This window comes from Megalops cyprinoides, chromosome 10 (genome assembly GCF_013368585.1).
Source record: "Megalops cyprinoides isolate fMegCyp1 chromosome 10, fMegCyp1.pri, whole genome shotgun sequence".
Classification (NCBI taxonomy): domain Eukaryota; kingdom Metazoa; phylum Chordata; class Actinopteri; order Elopiformes; family Megalopidae; genus Megalops; species Megalops cyprinoides.
In genome coordinates this window covers 28370538-28391123 of record NC_050592.1, presented here as the reverse complement: position 1 = coordinate 28391123, position 20586 = coordinate 28370538, and the positions used below count along the sequence as shown (strand labels likewise).

Here is a 20586-nt window from a genome sequence, read left to right as displayed (position 1 = left end):
AACTAAGCTTGTGCGCGATTTTTTAAAAAAAGAACGTAGATGACTAAATGGTGCAATGAATTGCATTCAAGGACACAGCATATAAACACTTACGCATTTATGGTTGCGCCCCTTTCTGTGCGTGCTACCGTCCACCTGGCAATGTTCTTTAAAAGGTATACATTACAGTTTCAGATGTCGCGTGTTACGGTGTTGTGATAAATTTGTTACTTTGACGAAAAAAAGCATGCATTTATTCGTTGCGTGAAACAAAAACGCTCTCCAGTTTGTAAAGTGTAATAGCCGTATTGCCAGTATAAACGAGGATGTCTCTGGGCTTTTAAAATAACAACGGGAGTAAAGGCGGTCAAGTATTGTCTTTTTAATCTTAGCGCTAAGCCATAAAAATGGGACGGTCTTTATTTTTTCTCGCTATAACGGAATATAATGGGCAGGGCTTTCGAATGTGAAAGAAAATTAGACTGTCTGCAATTGGATACGGCCGCGTGTTTTTTTTTCCCCTTCCCTAACGTAGAACAGCTTGCGAGGAAAGGGAGTCCGGGTGTGCATGTCTCAGCTTAGCGAGTTTACTACGAAAGAGCGTGCTCTCAGCCTGCGTACTCTCCGATTTCTGCGGGATGGCGGCGGGTACTCCCGACGCTCCCACCGGAGCGACGTCTTGGTACTGCGCCTTTAATCACGAAATAATGTTTGAACGGGAAAACTACCTGAACGAGATCGGCGGCGGAGAAAGGAGCGCATTTTTATATAGCAAAATGTGTTGTGCAGGTGAGTTGCCGGACTCTCGATATGGTATGGAGGAGGGGTTTAGCGGAGTAGGCGTTCACCGGATCGGGTTAACCATTTGAGGGTATTTATAAACAAACGCGGCAGCTCATTTATTATTCTGTATTTACATTTGCGATGAGGTAAGGCTGGTAAACACGTTTTATTAAAAAAAAAAAAAAATAGAAGGCTTCATTGAACATAACCGAAGTTAAGGACGCCTGCAATTTTGATTTGACGACTTTAACAATATTTGTCGTTTGAACTTAATGGTATACAATAAATCAACCTGACAGTACCTTGATTTGTGTGTTTAATGCTAATTACGTTCAACAATGATTTAAAATGCAGTTAAAGCTGCCGAAACTTATCTTTAGTGTAGCATGTATTGGTGTAGTTTTTTTTCTAAAATTTGTTATGAAAACCAGATGCCAGAATTTTTGGAATGTTGTTTACTTTATTTTTCCATAATTGTTAATGTGTGTGTGTGTGTGTGAGAGAGAGAGAGAGAAAGAAAGAGAAAGAGAGAGAGAGAGAGAAAGAAAGAGAGAGAGAGAGAGAGAGAAAGAAAGAGAGAGAGAGAGATAGAATGAGAGAGAATATGAGTCAGTTATTATAATGAAACTTGGACTCCATTTATATATACGGATGTTATTACCATTGCTTCCAGCTGTCAACCATCCAGTCTGTGTCCCATAGCAAATGTTTAGTAGAGCAGAAATCTGCTCCTCTCTCACGGACATAACAAATGGGTTCTGCCCTAGGTTTTGGCAAGGCTTTCCCCAAGGGTGGGACTTTTGAAGTCAAATCCCACGTGGACCTAAGCCAGCTAAGTCAAAGAGAATTGTATCTTGGAGGCTAAAGTGTTTATTGTAGCTGTAATGCAGATAGTTGACTACGGCAGTGTACTGCAGTATGCAATGATGTATGATTAGGGTTTAGTAATGTCCTGCTAGAATGATATAGCATCACCCAGTCAGATGTGGACAGATTATAGTAGTTTTGCTGCCTGAGTTTACATGTTAGTGCCTCCTGTTAAATGTCAAACTGGACAAGTTTGTGTCAGTACCAGATTGCTCTTTTTAAATCAAGACTGTATACCTTTGTTTCATCTGCATCTAACAATGCTTATAAACATGCAACAGGCCAAAGTCTTAATACCAACCAGAGCTCAAATAACAAGAAGTGTTAAGCACTCTGCAATACTTCAACTCTCAACTGTTCCAGGAGATGATGACCTCCCAGTCAATAAATCAACCAAATGATTATTTTCATGTCTTAAATCATTAACTGAACATTACAAAAACATTTCCTGAAGAGGTTTTATTGAACTGTTTTATTTAACTATTTTTATCCCTCAAGAGAGGAATATCTGTGATTCCAAAGAGGGCTTGCCTTTGGCTATGGTGTCACTGAAACCGATAGCTCTTTAGTCAGGGACACATAAATGGGAATGCCTTACAGGAGAGTGCAGACAGGTTAGACTTGCCTCCCATTTACGCCATCTTGTGGTAATGTTACTCACCTGCAACACTCAAGAGTTGGGGAAACAAACACACCTGTTGTATTCAAATTTGAAATCTTCCCAATTGCTTTTCCAGAGTTTTCAGAGACAGTATGACTTATACTGGTTTACTAGTTACTGGTTTGGGAGACACTATGACGGTTAAAAATTAAATGAACACATAAATATTTATTAGAGCATAAATACTAGTCTTATTATTTGACAACATTTTATATAAAAACATACACATTGGCATGTATTTGTATATGCTTGGGGCATTGTTTGTTGCTAAGGAAGCCAAAACTACGTTGAGAATGGACTGAGAATCATGTTGTATGGATTTCAGTACTCGCTGAAAAGAATAGGCATGGGCTGTTCCCTGCATCTGGAGGTAGGCATCACAGAGCTGGGCTGCAGTGCTTGCGGTACAGACCACAGTTTCTAAAATTACAGAAATGAGTAAGTGCTTTTTTTCACTGCTGTAGCTACTGTGTGTTTGGGTCTGTTGTCATAGAAATCCCTCTCACATTTCCCTTTTCTACTCTTGCACAGGCTATTAAATATCAACCTTCAGCACACGTTCGATATAGAACGTGGACAGGGCAGCTTACAGGAAAAAATGTGGGAAGAGTAACAGCTGGGTTTCAGAAATATGTGTGGAATTAATTTTTTACCACATTTTGAATTTTAAGGATTTCACAAATTATTGATAATGTAATGACATGTACCATAGAAAGAGTGATGTGCTTACTAATAATTTTTTACTCGAGCTTTGTTTGCTTGAGTGTTTAAAGTGTAAAATCACACTCTTCTGGAACTCTGCCCAGAACATACAGCACACTGTGTCCCGCTGTGTTGAACATGACACCTTGTATTACAGTAACGGCACCAGTAGAGGGAGACAGAACTCATTCCCCACTTTGACTTTATGCTCTGGTTACTCCATGTGCTGCATAATATACAAATGGGAAGGAACGAGTTAATTATGAGTGCAGATGTGGGGATTTCCACACTGACTCTAGTTATAGTTATTTTTAAATTCAGCAGCCAGTACTAACACACTGCAGTGTTGAGTCTAAAGTTAAATTAGGCATATAATGCTGATAATAAATGAGGCACATAGACTAATCTTCATATGATGTGTATAGTACTGATAATGCCAGTTACATGTTCAATGCAAATAAAATAGATTGTAGAGCAGTGATGATACATGTCCAGTGCCAACATCCCTCCATGTTCATGTACTTTTCAGTGTATAAACCTCATATTTTGGGGAATTCATTTGAAGTGAATTTAAGGTAAGTGCTTTGATGTAACACCCAGTCATTCGTATATAAATTGGTTCATTCTATGACTGGAAGTGTGGATTTGTGTACTAATGTAACATCAGTCTTAGTCTCCATAAACAGGACTTGTTTTATCACTTTTAGTTTTTACAGCATTTAGTTATACTCATTGTATAAAAGCTTTGATGTGTAAAATTGAAGCAGTCTGTTACGATTATGGGTGTGTGATGGACATGGCCATTGGAGTTTGTTTCCTGCATGAGTGTAAACCCGACACATCCTCAGGAGAGCCTCTTTCACATGCAGGAACAATGTGCACATCCCGACCAGCGCCTGCGGGTCCAACTTGTTATCACGGCAGGGATGGGCGTAGCCCCTTAATGATCCAATGCCACTTCTCCCCTGGGAACATGGGAGGCGTAGGTGTGTGTGCGCGCCGCTATCTTTTCGCATTTTATTAACATTCCGATCCCTGGGCGGGGCGGCCTGCCTCCACACGCTCCCACATGCAAGTGGCTGGGCGTGCAAGGATGGGAGACGGCCCTACCCCCCGTCTGAAGGGAGGGGCAGGGCACGCCCCGGGCAAGAATGCGCAGAATAACAGCTCTTTTCTGTCCTTGGGGCTGTCCAAATAAAACATGCACTGCAGAGTCTCTATTTTCCTTATCTCTCTGTTTTCTCAAGCAGCAATGTTCCCCTGGATCAGGCTGCCAGGATTTAAACCTGGTAGTTCCAGGCAGTTTCTTTTGTCCATAAATGCACTCTGAGAACACTCAAAGATCACTCCTTTACTGACACGGAAATTCGCCTTTTATTCCAGAAGGAAAATTGCCCCTGTTAGCAATTCTGTCTGTCTGCTTTGTAACAGATTTTCAAAATGTGACTATAAGCTTCAGGGACTTGGTTACTCCAAAAGTGCACGGTTTAGATTGACATTATTGGACTTGTTATCCAGGTAAGTGATAGATTACCGTGTGGACTCTGATTTGTGGGGTCATTTTATGGTCAGATTGAAAGAGATATAAAGAGCATTAAAACAAGGACTCCAGGGATTCCAACAATATTGTGTGAAAGGGATATGCTTTATTATATTATATTATATTTTTCTGAGTTATATAACAGCTACTTCACTGGGCACCTCTGACTTGCAGGGCTAGAAGCAGCTCGTTAAAGATTACCAGACCTCCTATTTACACATGTTCCCCAGGTCACAACTTTCTTTTCCAGGTTAACTGGCAGGGCAAGGCCAGGTCTCCCTTATCTTACTGCCGATGCCTGGCTTTTGTGAGCTTATCAGATGATGTGGTTTTAGTTATTCTTCAGCATCACTGATGTGCTCAACTGGTAAATAGTTCACTCAATCAACTATTGAGTGTGAGATACAGTTGGTTGAAATGTAAAAGGAGGTTTCGTAACCTGGCGAATGCAGCCACAGGGACAGCTGGGAAGGAGATGCTCTCACACAGCTTCAGGGAAAAACTGTATGTCAGGAAAGGGTGAACGCTGGCAAAAAAAAAAAAAAAAAACGCTCAGCAACGGAATCCCAGAATCCTTGCTTCTGAACCTGGGTATTGAATAGCTGCTTTGTGAGCAGGGTGTTTCCCTCAGCTAAGCTTTCATTTACCTGATTCAGTCAATTAATGTCTTAATGGAACCAATAAAGCTTCACTCCTCAGTTCTGAGAGAGTTAATAGTCTACAGAGCTAGAAAGTCTGCTGAATTGTTAGCGATCTTCCAGGCCTTCAAATCCTGATTTAAGTAGACCTGCTGTGAATGAACTTAGCTTGTATTAGTGGGCAAACTCTGTTGGGTGCATTTGGTGGTGAGCACTCTCTTGCGTTTTTGTGAAAACATCTCACTCTTTCGCTTGTTCCATTGTTTAGGAACAGGATTAATAGTTTGCTTTGCTCGAGTGCCTGTGGGTTACAACACAGGAATTATCATAGCTGTTGTGGTCCAAAATGAAAGCAGACACAGGGGGTTAAAGCGAAATGTGCTGTTTAGAGCAGACCAGATTAGCTAGCAAGGGGAATCCCCCCCCCAAAATGTCGCCTCTTTTTGAGTGGAGTGCATCGAGTGAGGGAGAATCCCATGGGAGACACCAGGATTCTCAAATTCCTCTGGAAAATTTGAAAGCGTGGGCTGCAGGCGGACCCTGGAATCCCCACGTCTCGCTTGGCAAAAGTATGTGTGACACACACACACTAAATACACAGGGGCACAGTCTTAGAGCATAGTCCAAAGCCAAATTTTGCCCTTACGGGTATATATTAAATGAATATGTTCCATATCCTCTATTCCTTGTGTACAGAAGTACAGTATTTCTGCTTTGAAATGGAAAGATGCACCATCTGAGTATGGTGTAGGAAGATTCCGTCATCAGGCCCTATAATAAGTAGCTGTAGGTTTTGTAATAATATGCCTTTTTTCTTGGATCTGAGCAGAAAATGCTACATGACTCAGATGTTCTGAGCGTCTTTTCTGAACTTGGTATAGTCACATGACCTCAGCCGCGCCACCCATTACTGTACTGTAGTTAGCGCCATTCTGAGACTTTTCTCGAGATGTCGACGGAGGGTCTCACGCAGATGTCATGAAAGGGCATGGCCCCTGTGCTCACGTGTGCGGGCCCACAGCCATGTGAAGGGAGATAAAAGTCCCTGTGCACACAGATCTCGAGAGCGCTGCTCGGCGGTGACATCATCGTGAGATGGTATCCATCTGGCTGCAAAGTGGGGAAGTGCACCCTGATGGGGTGCTTGACACTGGCTGACTCCTCTCAGTGGCTGACTTTCCTGTGCAACGCCCATTCACAAAGCTACGCTTAGCGATGGATCCAGGGATTTGCTGGTTTCAATGATGGCAAATCCAAAGCTTTGCTATGTTAAGCACTACCCATACGGTTTAGTGATATGTGCTGCAATAATCATTGAGGGCAAGTTAGCATTTCAGAAGAACTTTAGTTTAGCCTTTTTTTTGTTATGTCTTTACATCTTACACCTTTTGTTTTATACTGTGTGTTTGATGAGTCATGAACACTTTACAAAAAGACAAGGGTCAGACCTCAGACATGTTATTTTAACCCCAGTCTATGACTGGAAGGTGCCGGGTGAGTAAATTACACATCACCAGGTTTTCCAGGTGGAAAGTTTCTATGGGTGGAGACTTTACTCTGTACTGAGCAATGCTTGTTCTTCAGACTGGTTTTGTGGGGTATTATCTCCATTGACATCTGTTTCATACAAAGATGCTCTTATGGTTATCAGACAACACAGAAATTGATTACAGACTTCCTGTTTCACAGAAATAAAATGGATAAAATAAAATGGGTAAGAAGGTGCTCGATATGCCTAGTACACATGACGTTAGGGCTGTCAACAAATAATTGTTAATATTTGGGGTGTCCAACCAAACACATTCACTAGGATCTGTTTTCTAGTGGAACCAGCTCAGGTACCATGGAAGGAGCTGTCTAGCTCCAATAAAGATGATGGTAAAAGCAGCAGTTGTAGTTCATTAGAGCATTAAAAGGATAGTAATTGTGGGCCAGTATTGGGGGAGGGCCCTGTAAAGTGCATGGAAAAAGTGCTGTCTGGTCCCTTGCCTTGGCACCAGCTGGGAGCAGGGGCTATAATGATGGGTCTGACAGGGGCGGGGACTGTGGCGTCACTATGGAGACACTGTGCTTTCACCATGCTGCAACTCGACCTTGAGTTTGTCGAGCTCCAGCGCAGCTTCACAGCACCACCGAGCTGGACCTGGAGGGGAAGAACAACATGGACATTAAATAACACTAACAGATCTTTTCCAACATCACAGAACAACTTACCCAGAGGCCCCACGTTACAGAGTTACTGTTACTAGTTAACTCAACAGCTTTTCTATTCTTTTTTAAAAACTTATTCAACAGAATAGCTTTAGGGCAAATATTTGAAATCAACCAGGTTGTGAGTTGACTCCTCTAACTGCAATATCATGCAAAAGAAATACTGTTTCCACACATAGAACTATTACACATTTTAATTCACTTTAGTACGCTTGTGATTTAATTAACTTTTTTGGCGTTTTTTCATCCACATGTGACTATGGTGTCTGCTTGAATACCTCAGTAATATTTCACTTAATATGCTTGAGGTTGGAAAAATTAATGGAACTAAGCTCGTTAGAGAAGACTTTGCAATGACTTGCTACCCATAAGCGCCAGAGAGGAAGGAAGAGTAAGCGAAGAATGCATTCCATCAGACAGGACACAACATGGATGTATGCCTTCAGTAGGATAGTATGGGCATTAGTTTTACACTGCCCACAATATTAAACTTACAATTAATCCTGCTAATATATAATTGGACCCAAGTTTTCTATTTTTCCATTAATGAACCCTATAAAGAAACCACTTTTTATTAAAATTCTGATACTTTGAATAATTAACATTCACATTATTAACTAATAACCAGAAGTCATACTAATGCTGCAGTTAACATGTGTGTGTGTGTGTGTGTGTGTGTGCGTGTACGAGAGTGTGCGCTTGCATTACATCAAACCATAAACCACGGTGACGTGCAGTGGGTGTTTGCGTGAGTCCTGCTGCTAATTGTGCTGTTGTGGGTGAAGTGTTCTTCAGCTGTGCCGGATTTCGTACGTCTGAACCCTGCCCCTCCTTAATTCCTTCACCTGCCCAGACACTGTGTGGAAGTACAAAGCTGTTACTTAAGGTGTGCCGCCCTCGTCCATGTAGTTCTAGCCAGAAAGACAGAAATACAGGCCAGTTTCCAGTGGGGGGATAAGTTGTTCGCACCGTTTCAAGTCCAAACAGGCAGCAGCTTGAATCTGCCATATGAAGGCACTTCTCTTTCTCATTCTTTTCTGTGCCTGGTTTGAAGAGGACACTCTTCCAGGATTGAGAGGGTTGAAATGCTTTGGGATTCTGCTTCGTACCTGTGCTTTTGCTAACAGTCAACACCTCCTTGTTCTGTGTAAGACTGCTAGGGATATCGCTGTGCTACTTCCCCTAGTTTCATTGATATACCTTTCAAGAATGTAGCAGATGCCCTGATTTAAGCTGACTAACATCTTTCTTGTGTGATCGATTTATACAGCTGGATATTTAGTGAAGCAGTTCAGTTTATGTTGATCAGGGGTACAACAGGTGGCCTCACCTGAGATTTGAACCACAGCCATGTAATTAGTGCAGTTTCCTAACCACCTCTGCTCATGTGACCACCAGTGCCCATGCTTGCAAGCTTAACATGTATTATCCCTCTATGTGTCAGAAGTCAGGTGATTGTCAACAGGAAATTGTGTGAGAGAACTGAAACAGCTGCATAGCTCTTGATTCAGCACCAGAATGACAGCCATTCCAAGTATTCCATGCATCCCCTAACAGTTTTATTTGTAAGCCTCTGATCTGATCTGTCTTTTCCGTCTCCCACAGTGTATTCTGTACTGTAAAGCAGAGAATGGGTTCCCTCTGACTGCATTGTTCAGCTGTGTGGTGAATGTGGCACAGCAGGTTAAGCTCACCCATCCCTGACCGACGTCCTTCCCCCACCCCACCCCCATCCCACACACTTCTCTCTTGTTCTGCTTGCTAAGATCAGAGCACGAATGGAAACCTTTGAAACCAGCTGATTGCAGTCGTGGATCTTAGATGGATTTGATTTAATTCAGTGGATTAATTCAATTTTGGCTGCACACTTCCTTCTGTTCCAGCGTCCTGTAACTAAATGAAGGATGCCAGCAGGAGCATGGGAGTAGATGAAAGCTGGCATTCTAGGAGCATGACTGTTAACTTTTATGTATTTATTCCCACATTGGGGTGGAATTTCCATTACTGTCTGGTTGAGATCCTCTCAGACCCTCCCTGTATAGGCAGTTTCTTGGCCCCTCTGGGTCATATGGTGGAAAAGGTGATAACCCTACTCTGGCCCACAACCCTTTCATTGGTCCTTTCCATGATAATGTGGCTGAGGGTCTTGGTGGGGCCTGTGTAAATACTTCAATCTCTAGCCATGTCGTGGAGCAGATCTTTCCATGACCTTCCTTAAGTCAGGACTGCAGTACTTCTGTGGCATATCATAGGATCATCAGTGTGGGACCTAAAGGTTGCCGGGGGAAATCTATGATGGGACACTGCTCAACCTGAAGTGCTTTAAATAAACATGCAGATGTGTCAGTGGATGGTGTACAAAATGTAAGCTATGCATGGTGTGTCATACTAGATAAGGCTTAGCGAATAGACACAACAATGAGAGGTCATTTTTGTATTACAGTATGTTCTCAATATTTTGTATATTACCATAGATGTTAAAGATAATTTTTTGTAGCTGAATATCCCTGTCATTTTTTCGCTGAGTGTGGGTCCATGCCTCATTGTGGGTGCGGAGCTGTGCGGCATATGCAGTCAGTGAGTAATGTCCCTTAGGGCTGTGTGGAATGCTCTGACTGGGTAATGATTAAGCTCAGGTGCAGTAGATAAGATGGCAAAAGAAGACAATACACAAGCGGCCTGAATCAGGGCTCCTGAGGGTTAGCTAAAACTGCTTTGCATTGCGCAAAACATCCTGGGAGGGCACTGAAAAGGGCTCTGTCGTGTACAGGGCTGTAGTGCCCATGAGGCTCACTTCCTGCCGTAGCTGCCCGCACAAAACACGTCGTCAGGGTTTCGCAGTGACTCAGGCAGGCCAGGGGAGTGGGTTGGGTGGGGGGCGGTTTTACTGCCTCCACACCTTGCTGGCACGCTCCCAACTCCGCCCCCCGCTCACTCACTGACCACACCTTGATGACAAAGAGCGGGGGAGGAGCTAGGCACGCCAGGATGTCCTCCAATGCACACACACACACAGAGTGTGCAGATCAGCACGAGGCAGGCCCAGACTTTGTAGCTCGCAGGCATCACTCAGCAAGAAGAAAGAGGGAGCAAAGAGGGACAGCTCAGGCAGGCGAGAAAGAAGAGAGAGAGGGAGAGAAGAAAAAAAGGAAATTATAGGTTGAGAGGCTGCAGAAGGCTCGAACACACCCACACGACTGCATGGTCCTGCTCCACTCTCAGAAGCGACGAAGACATTGGAAATAAGACAGCATTAACATAAGCTTTGTGTCTAAACTACTGAAGAGAACAGAGAGGAGAATTGATTCACATTAGCGTGACACAGAGCTGCAGCATGTCTAACCAGCAGAAATACAGGAACTTTTCCACAGATAGTCTGGGAAGGGAAAGGATGCCCTCAGATGACGCTTATTACCTGGGTATGCTCAAGGCCACAGATGAAAGAAAAGGTATGACAGCATTTTTTGGTTGTGTCCGAGTGTAACGGAAGGGATTTCCTGTAAGAAGAGTCAGCAATTAAGACCTGTAGATGTTTAGCTACAAAGACAGTTTTTAATGTCTGTCAGAAAAAAGAGAACTGTGTGTGAGTGAACAGGCGAAAGGAGCACTCTAATTTCTAGTCTGTGGTTAAGCTGATTTGGGGGGAGAGTCAATGTGCTGGTTGCAGATTTCTCTGAAGAAAAAGGCCACCGCAATATTACCACTAAAGCTCCAAGTTTAGCTGTTTTCAGCTTTAAATCTCAACAAGCTTTTGCTGAGAACCAGTTTTTGCAATGTCCACAGCTATGGCAGTTTTGGTCAGCTTACAACCAAGTCCTGCACAGTTCTGGGCTTTTTTCAGAGAGATTTTTTATAAGCAGACAGCCCAGAGGAAGAAAACAATTAGGTTGAAAGAAGAATTGTAACTTACGCTGTGAGGCTTTGCCTGCTTCCTGTCGCAGAAGTCTTAAATCATCAGCGTTCTTGTATAACCCTTGCTGCTCCAGAGAGATGTTTGTTCAGTGAATTAATCTGACTGGTTTACTACCCATTAGGGTACATGTGCTGTTAGGAAAGAAAAACATGGAAAAAATGTCATGTGAATGTTGTTTTTGTTAGAATGAGAAATGTCGCACAGCTGACAATTTCAGATTCCCTGCTCCGCACGGCTTCACGTTGTGACTTCATGGAGGGGCACTCCCCTTTACAGTGCATGTGTTTTATTTGCTTCCTATTGGATAGTGACCCTTCACTCAATGTGGTGAATGAATGGAGAACAGCCAATCAAAATAGGAGAGCTTATTTTGCTATGACGTGATGCATGTACAACAATGCATGTATCATTTGCTGCAAATATATTTCTCCATGATTGTTTGTACCAACTGCAATGTTACCGGATAGTACAGTAAATTACTTTCATTTCAGCATATAATGCAGATGTATAGAATTTAAGGCAAGTTATGTATTCTGCTATGGTCAGTATCAAATGAGTATGCATGCTGTCCCACATGTGTAACTGTTTTGTAAACTGTACCATTGGCATCCTGTGCCTGTGTTGTTTATGGTTGGTTTTACTGACAGAGAACTGTACTGTGTTTGGGGAAGCTTGTGTTCTGAAAGCACTGCATTCAATTAAAGCAGCTTCTTTACTTACGACCTCTCAATAACTCCTTTATCACCTCTATTTCTGCCATAAATCCCACCTTCTCACACAGGAATAGATGAATCAATCAGTCACTGAAATATTCCCCCCCTAATGTTACATAAATCTCTAGAATGTAAAAATCTAGTTTTCCATTTTAATACTGCAGGGCAGTGTGGGATTTGGCTTGATATGTAGCTGAAGTGACCTCTCTTCCCATCGGCATTGAATGTGCAATTTGAGTCCACAGATTCCAGCAGAACCTGGGAGTGACATTGCACATTCCTTGAGGAGTGCTTTGCGTCTTCAATTTCAGAGATTGTTTAGGTTTACAAGTGGTTTCGCTCACAACCACTAGTTTCTTCTGGGGCTACCTGATACCTAATTCCTGACCTCTGACCCCTGGCCACTCATTCAGCTTGCAAAGGGTATGATTATGGAAGAAAGGTTTCAAATGCCAGACAGCATGAACACATTGCTGGTATGCTATTGCGTTGTGGCAGTCATGACGTCACTGTTTTTAACATGAAATTTCACATCTTAGCTGAAGGACCCCCTCACCACTACCAGTTGTGATGTTGTGGTCAGTGCTACAAAGCAGTTGTTCAGCATTTGTGGCAAGGGGGGGACCTCACTGGGTGACCCTCTGTTTGGCAATTCCGGGGTGGGGTGGGTAATAGCAGGTGTAGATCACATTGAGCAACAGGAAGTCAGGACCTCGTTTGACCTACAGCCTTTTGCCGAAGGGGTTCAAAGTTTGCTGGCCTCCACTGTCTGGGATCACCATGGCAACGTGATTCCATAATAGGATTGTATACATCAGCCACCCATCCAGCAGCAGCAGCAACCGAGCAATGATTCATTGATCATCTAAACTGTGTTGTAGCTGCCGGGACGTGACTGGAAGGCGTGGTTCTGCTTTTTATTTTCTACTATCTTATGCTGATATGATGATTTTATCAGGCTGCTGGGCATTTTAATGAGCTCAGCGTGCATTAATCAAGGGCCAGTGTTGCAATCATACGGGGACCACGCTGGCACCGGCTTGACACCATCTATCAGGTTACCCCCCCCCCCCCCCCCCCCCCCACAGCCCGTTGAATTATGATGCCTTTGAATTACGATGAAATTACACTCCCTACCACTCCCTTCCAGCCTTCTGTCCTGTTGTTGTTTCTAGGGCCCAAGGGCGGTTCAGTGATAAAATAAAACTCAGGGAGAGTTCTTTACTGGACACACCAGACTTTTATAAATCTCCTCTCTAAATACCATTGAGTGGGTGTTTGCTTGGGACAGTACAGCACTCTCCCTGGGGATGATTTTCAGATATTCCTTGATATTTTTTGCAGAAAGCATAAGCTTAACTTGTGCTTCAAATAGATGTACATGTTGAAAGGTTATACTGAGGTAAACAGTCATGGACAGCTCATGGTGCCCTTTAACAGCCTTTGCCCAGTGTGTCCATGTTCGAACGGAGAGGCCAGGACCAAGCCCTTCTCTTAAGGTAGCCCAGCCATGTTTCAGACACCAAATACCTTTTTTGAGAGCAGGGAGGGGAAGTGAATCTGGCCTCAGCTGGCCTGCGTCAGATGAGCCTGCACCACTCAGTCACACCCAGAGCATTGTGCAACTCCTCTCTGACACCGTGCTAATGTTTTATTATTTTTCTTCCTTTCAAGGGAGAGACAAGCACTGACAGAGGTTAAACAAATCATCTCAGTGGACCTCAAAATGGGAGCTGCCTCTATTGCATGGTGGGACATGTTCCCCCGCACAGGAGCAACACTTTGATCCAACTGAGCCGCAAGTGGGCTGCTGTCAGTAACTTTCTGCTGCCTGTGGCCCCTTTCCAAGCAAGCTGTGCGCTTGGTCCATGTTCACTATCACTATTTCTTTCATATGATTGTGATAGTGCTAATTCTTTTGTTTGTCGCCAATGACAGATCATTTTGCAGTGTGCTCATGAATCTGTGCTGTCTTTCATAACTTGAAGAAGCATTCCTGTTCATTATTTGCCCTCATTACTTACTATTCTTGTTATGAGTTTGATTTTGGTTTCTTAGTTACAGAACACGCTTGTACACCACCCGCACCGGATTACAGAACAAGCTATTTACTTTCACAACAGTAAACAGTGCACAGTTTCGGCTCCTGCATAAGCTAAGTCAGCCCTCACACAGCAAAGGAGTGAGTGAGCTGATTCAGCACGATGAGGGTGGCTTTCAGGAAAAGAAAAGTACATGCAGTTTTTTACATGGAGCCCAGAGGTGGGTTACCCTGGAGCTCTTCTGTCTTTGCCCTCGTCAATTTCCATATATCACTGTGGACCCCCCCCATTTCCCCATCGCTGGCAGGTGAGAGATTAGGAGTGAATGTTAGGCCCATTTCTCTGCCAGCCTTGGTGTTGAGGGGTGAGGGAGTGCTTAAGCATGGATCTGTGGACTGCTGCTGCCACATAAACACGAGCCACTGCTCCTCAGGATGGCTTGTACCAGTGACTTTACAGCTGACAAAAAAGTCACATCCACGTGAACATGTCTACAACAGACATTGCAAACAATTTCCAACCACTTGATCCTTTTTCAACACAGAAAGCATGTTTCAACCCGAAAATGTGTGATTAAAATGTCATTAATATTGACATTATGATCATTAGACTATATACTTAAGTAATTAAAATAACTGGGTAAAAATGACTTGGGTATATACATTTGAGAGAACTATATTATACTATAACTATATTTGTTTCTTAATGCTGTTTTTAACTGGGGTGTGTGTATATGGGTTGGGCCCCCAAATGAGGTGCTAACCTCCATGGCGAGGGTAGCAGTAAGACCTCCAGGCTAATCAATGACTGCAGTAGGTTTGGGTCCAAAACCAGGTTAGCCACCGCAACCATTAAAGATTTATGACTTACGTGACAGTCTACGACCACAGTGGAGCCATATTTTTCAAGATCCAGAGTAATCTTTTCTTTTTCTTTGGAACCACGCTTATGGTTTGGCAGTTTCTTTGAAAATGAATTTCTGCAGCATCTATTTAGTTCGGCGCTGGTTATGACTCATTTCATATCAATGTCTTGAATGTTTCCCACCTACTTAGTCCTGGTCTTCTCTCTATGAATGCAGTTTCTCTCTGCCTTTCTGGCACACACACTCTGTTGTGTAGTGGCCTTGAATGCCTGCATGAGGACTGCTGTATAAAATTGAGGTGTACCGTAAGAATCCTGCCTTAGCTCCGTGTGAGGTGATGAAGAAATTCAGTTGAGCAACGCTCCTGTTGGATTTTGCACCTTGGCTGAACTGAGCTCTGACGTTCTTTGTCTTTGTTTTTCTCACAGATGAACGGGACCGGGTTCAGAAAAAGACCTTCACGAAATGGGTCAACAAGCACTTGATGAAGGTAAGCAGGCCTGTCCCACAGCACACAGCATAGCCCCTTCACTGCCTGCGGAATGACCAGCGCACGCGGCCGCCGCTGTCACCAGCTGTCACCTCATCGTGTAGCGCGAGGCCGACGGAGTGGCACGCAAGAAAAAGGCAGACCTTAGAGTTCAACATCACCTTAAACAGCGTTTGTGTGTTGTGTCTAATCCCCACAAATCAAGCATGTGAGTTTTCAGAAGAGAGTGCTGAAGCAACATTTCCAGTGTCTGGAACATGAAACTGTTACACTTATAACAGTTATTGGCATCATTAATAAATAAAGAAAGATATATATTTTTGTCTGTTAGCTTAGTCTCATCTTTGTTTAGCAGGGGCTTAGTGAATAATTAACTTAACATAGGGTTAACATTTAGGACAACATGACCAATATATTAATGCATGACCTTTGAGGCGGAAAACTGAAAGCAAATCAGCAGCATGTTTTAAAGTTTCACCTAAAAATGATCTGTTTTAATATAGATGTTCCCATTTATTGAAGCATTACTCTAACATGATCCTGCTGCGAATAGCAGCATACAGTATCCTTGTTAGTGCTAGTTATTCTAGTATGCATCATAGCATAGCCATAAAGAAATACCATGAAACAACATAGATTACTCATACCAGGAGCCATCACTGATGCTACACATAGACTGTCATGAATTTCTAGACATAAACTGTTTTGATCTGAAATGTAGATGTTCTGTCTTGCACATGACAACGCATATGGTTGGAAACTTATCTGTTTCCGTTTTAGTGAGCAATGGTATATTCCCCTGGCATCACTTCCTGGACAGGAAGTGGATGCATAGTTGTGAGAAACATGTAGGGTTGCCATGGCAACCACAGAATGCAGGTTTTGCCGTGAGCAAATAGCCTCTCTCCACCAATCCACATCAGTGGCAAAAAACGCGATGTCCTTGATGTGAGTCATGACTTTAATTTGTCTCAGACCACATAGTGTAAAGCTATGTATTTGCTGATGGTTGCAGTTGGCCTCATGGCAAACTTTGATCAAGAGCCTCAGAAATTATCGTAAGTTTAATTATAGGAGTCCATTTATGGCTTCATTTTTAATAATAGAGAACACGCATTTTATTGCTTTCAATAGCTGCTTGTTTTTGGATATGGAGTTTCATTGGTCTTACTGAAGCTAATTTTTAAAAGAGCAAAGAGCAATAAAATGAATATTGGAATGAATTATTGCAAAATTGTGCTTTTCACTAAATGTGAATCTCATTTTGCCAGGTTTGGAACAGATAGATATTGAACACTGTGCCATAATATGCACAACCAGTTATGTGAAAGGAAAGAAAAGAGTTTTCTCCTTTTTTCATGCCATTTATGTGAGTCCTGGGGCAACTCCAAAAAAACCTTGCACACAGTCTGACACACTCCCATTCTCCTCTCACAGGTATTTACCTGCAGGCCATGGGATTGGCTGACAAATTGAATGACACACAATGACTGGCTCTCTGAGGGATAACAGTTAGAGCCAACCTACACTTGCTGTTCTTACAGGGTGTAGTGAGGTGTGGCATTTTAAAGTAGATCCTTCCACGTAACGAGAACCATGGGTCAGTTGGAATATTTCCCATGCCGTGAAGATAGGCATTTGTTCTTTGTCCTATTTGTGTGTAACGTACACTCTCACCTATGTAATTCCAGTTATTTCCATATTTGTTTAACAAAACAAAAACAAAAATCTTGACGCTCACTAGTACTTTTTTTAGATTTTGAAAAAAGGCATCACAAACTGGAAGCAATTTTCTACAGTTCTACAGTTTTTTTTTGTTTCTGCTGTTTTCTACAGGGAGACTGCTGTGCAGTTTCTTTCATCCTGTTAAAAATTTGCCTTCTGAAAAAAGATGGCGTTTAGCGGTTGAGTAGGCTTCCATTACCGCCGTTGGAAAGGACGGAGAGAGGGGTGACGCGATAAACAGGGGGCCGCTGCTCATGCAGGGACGCACCAACACCACGGAGGTCTCAATGCCATATAGGGAGGTATCCATGGAGACAAAATATTGTGACACCAACTTAGCATCTTCGTTCCCACGGCGATAATAAATTCACCCATATTTGATTTGTGTCCCTCATGTGTTTGCCAATCTCTGAGGACATTCAACCTGTCCGAGTGACAAATGCAGCCTGGCTGTTTACATTGGGTGCCTCCTGCTGCCAGTTCACAGTGGCTTGGCTAATTTCTAACCTGGTGTTTTTTCCGGGGTGTCCGTCAGGGATAATGGGGCATCTGTTGAGGATTCCTGAGTTACATGCAGCTGGAAGGGCTGAGAGGACAACTCTCTGTGGTCTTAGCATGTAGCTTGCTTCCTGAAAAGGTTGTGAACAGTCTGATAGAGGTTAGTGTCCAGCCCTCAGCAATCTAAAGAGAACCCTGATGGGCTTTAGGCAGCAGTCAGCAGGGCTTAATCTCTTTTCTCTCTTACATCATTGCCTCAAGGATCCAATTCATCACTATTGTTCCACAACAAGAGAAGAAGCATTAGGGTGTGGGGTGGCCATTCTAGAAGCGAACAGCCACTCCACACTTTTTCATTAGAAATGAAAAATAACCCCACCGAAGCTGGCGCTTAAACACAAAAAATAAACCATGTCATTTTTCATTCAACAAATCCAATGGCAAACAGACCTTTATGGGTTTAACCTGCAAAGGTTCCATATTGTACGCTGCAGTTTTCCAAACGAAACAAGCCCGCTCGGTAAATCTGGAAAGAAGTACAGGCACACAAAAGACTATTATCCTTCCCATAAAAGCGCGTTCTAGGGCTAACTTTCCCTGGTCCTAATATAAGACAAACAGGGTCTATTTTTTCAGTGCATGTGTGAGAGTGAGTCACACACATCTGGATTCGCTTTGCTGCTCTCAGGCGCCGGGCTCTGTTCTGGGCCCACGTCCAGAAGCCGGGCGAACGGTAGCACATCTGGCCCGCAGACGCCTGGGGCCCGTGGTTCAGGGAGAGGGGCAGCTGCCCGCCTCTTCCCATGCTCGCACCCCTGTGTTCTCCGACAAGGTTTTTCCACTCGAGCGTCACAGGATCCCCCCCCCCCCCCCAATTAAATCTGGGAGATCCTTTGAGGGTCTCATAAGGACAGCCAGCAGCAGATCATGTGTTCCACGCCTCCCGAGGGAGGCAGGGAGTTTGCGGGGAGATTTCCACAGTTTCCATATTTCTATGAATAAGTAAATAAATGTCAGGCTAGCCGCTGCCACACAAGGGAATCTTTGTTGTAGGAAAATGAGTGTGTCACATTCGTTAGAAACGGACTCCAGCGTGAGGCATGGCAGCGTTGCCATCACCGGGATTCAAAAAAAGTTATAAAAATATCACAGATTTGGAGGGCGACTGCAAGCGGACGGGAATAAAGTGTTAGCGCTCTGCGTCGTGACGTCAAGCGGCATATTTATGGCGTGTTTTTTAATGGGAGTTGCTGATGTGCTGCACTTCGGGGTGGGTCCAGTCATGTCGAGCTGTAAAGGGATACGGAGTCATTTCCAGGCAAACAGCAGGAATGTGATGCTTATTAAATGAGCCAGTCGTGGGAGGTGGTATTCCAGGGAATGGAATCGGGTGCAGTGGGTGGTGGGGGCAGGTGGGGGAGAGGCTCAGTGCATTAAATTATATTTGATGGATATGACTCACTGTGCTCAGTTCTAGCTAAATGCAAGCCCTTCTTAGTTTGATTTTGTATTATATGCAAAGACACATGTAAAACAGGCACATGTGTTTGTAAAAATAAAGGCCAAATTTAGATGCCTAAGTCAAAAAAGGGAAGCAGTAATGCTCATTTTCAATTATGAGAATTATATCATTGTCAACTGCTGCTGACATGTGTCATAATTTTGCCACATGTGAACAAGAGAAACTACTGGAAGGACAATTCTTAATAAAAGCCTGAAGAATGATGGTGACTTCTTTCAGAGAGGGGAAACATCTGTCATCGAGCCTCTGTACAGTCAGTGTAACTGTTGACAGAGCTAATTTGGTTGACCTTGAGAAGCTCTCCCCAGTTTTACACAGAAGAGCCAAGGATCAGACAGCCTATTTGGAAGTGAGGGCAGGATTCATGCGATACCCTTTTCATTTGCTCCCTGGTGAATAAACAGATGCTCAAAGCTCCTTTAATATGGCCATTGGAAGCTGCTGACAGATGGAATTTAATTTAGGGGGCCCCCCTCTGTGAGCGTGCAGTCAGTCCAAACAAACCGAAGAGCTCATGAGCCCCCCCTGTCACAGTGCGCAATAAAGGGAAATGAGTAGAGGGATACTCCCTCTCTCTTGCACTGTCTCATGGGGACCCCTGGGTTATTTGGGGAGTCTCCAGTCCCTAGCACCTGGTTCCAGGATTTTGTACAGTATGGCCCACTGTGACGCTAATTTCAGAGACTGTTCTTTTCAGCCATCTCATCTGACTGTATGGGCTTGCAGATTATGAGACAGTTATACAGTGTGAGGTACTCTATAGTGCAATTATCATACCACATACATTGTAAAACGATGCAGTCTGAATGGATTTAAATAGGCAACAAAGGCTTTTATTATTAATAACACAGAGATTGGTCATCTTTTACAAATAGGCAACAAAGGCTTTTATTATTAATAACACAGAGATTGGTCATCTATTACAATCTGAACGCCTGCACTAGGTTTGGAATGCAGACTTATTATCATGCAACTAAAAATGTTTGGCTAATTCCACAATTTAATCTGCAAGTAAAAATGCACTGTGGCAAAAATAGCACTGTGGCTGAAGCAATTAGTACCCAGTGACCATTATAGTAGTTTAAGTCAACTTAAATCTTACATTTTATATGACCTGCAACAAAAGGTAAAAAAAAAATACCTGAAACCACAGAAAACTTAACAAAAATGTGGCAACAGGGACCCCTAGTGGCATGAGTGTTTCCCTATAGACTATTTCCAAATGAGCTGCATGAGAAAAAATACGTGAAACGGCAGGTAGAAGTATGATCAATTCAAGGTTGCAGTGATCATTCCCACCAACCTTTTCAAAGCAGCAGTGATGAGAGGAACTCTCTCTGCCCGCAAAAAGGCGGTGTCTGCTCCATCCACTTTCGCCTTCGTTTGCATGTGTTTCTTTTACCTCTCCCTTTGCCTTACCACCATTCTTTTGCAGCT

At 43.3% G+C, this 20586-nt stretch overlaps 1 protein-coding gene across 4 annotated transcripts in view; it reads left to right on the top strand.

Moving 5' to 3' along the window:
- LOC118784094 (plectin-like) overlaps window positions 1–20586 on the top strand; it is an 85235-nt gene that overhangs the window by 16585 nt on the left and 48064 nt on the right. For 2 of the 4 annotated variants that reach the window (XM_036538097.1, XM_036538096.1), the window contains exons 1-2: window positions 10372–10830; window positions 15343–15404. In XM_036538097.1, coding sequence (XP_036393990.1) covers window positions 10716–10830; window positions 15343–15404 — 177 coding nt within the window. In that variant the 5' untranslated portion in view covers window positions 10372–10715. Of the gene's footprint in view, window positions 1–10371; window positions 10831–15342; window positions 15405–20586 lie in introns of those variants that run through there. The other 2 variants (XM_036538095.1, XM_036538093.1) reach the window with 1 other exon arrangement.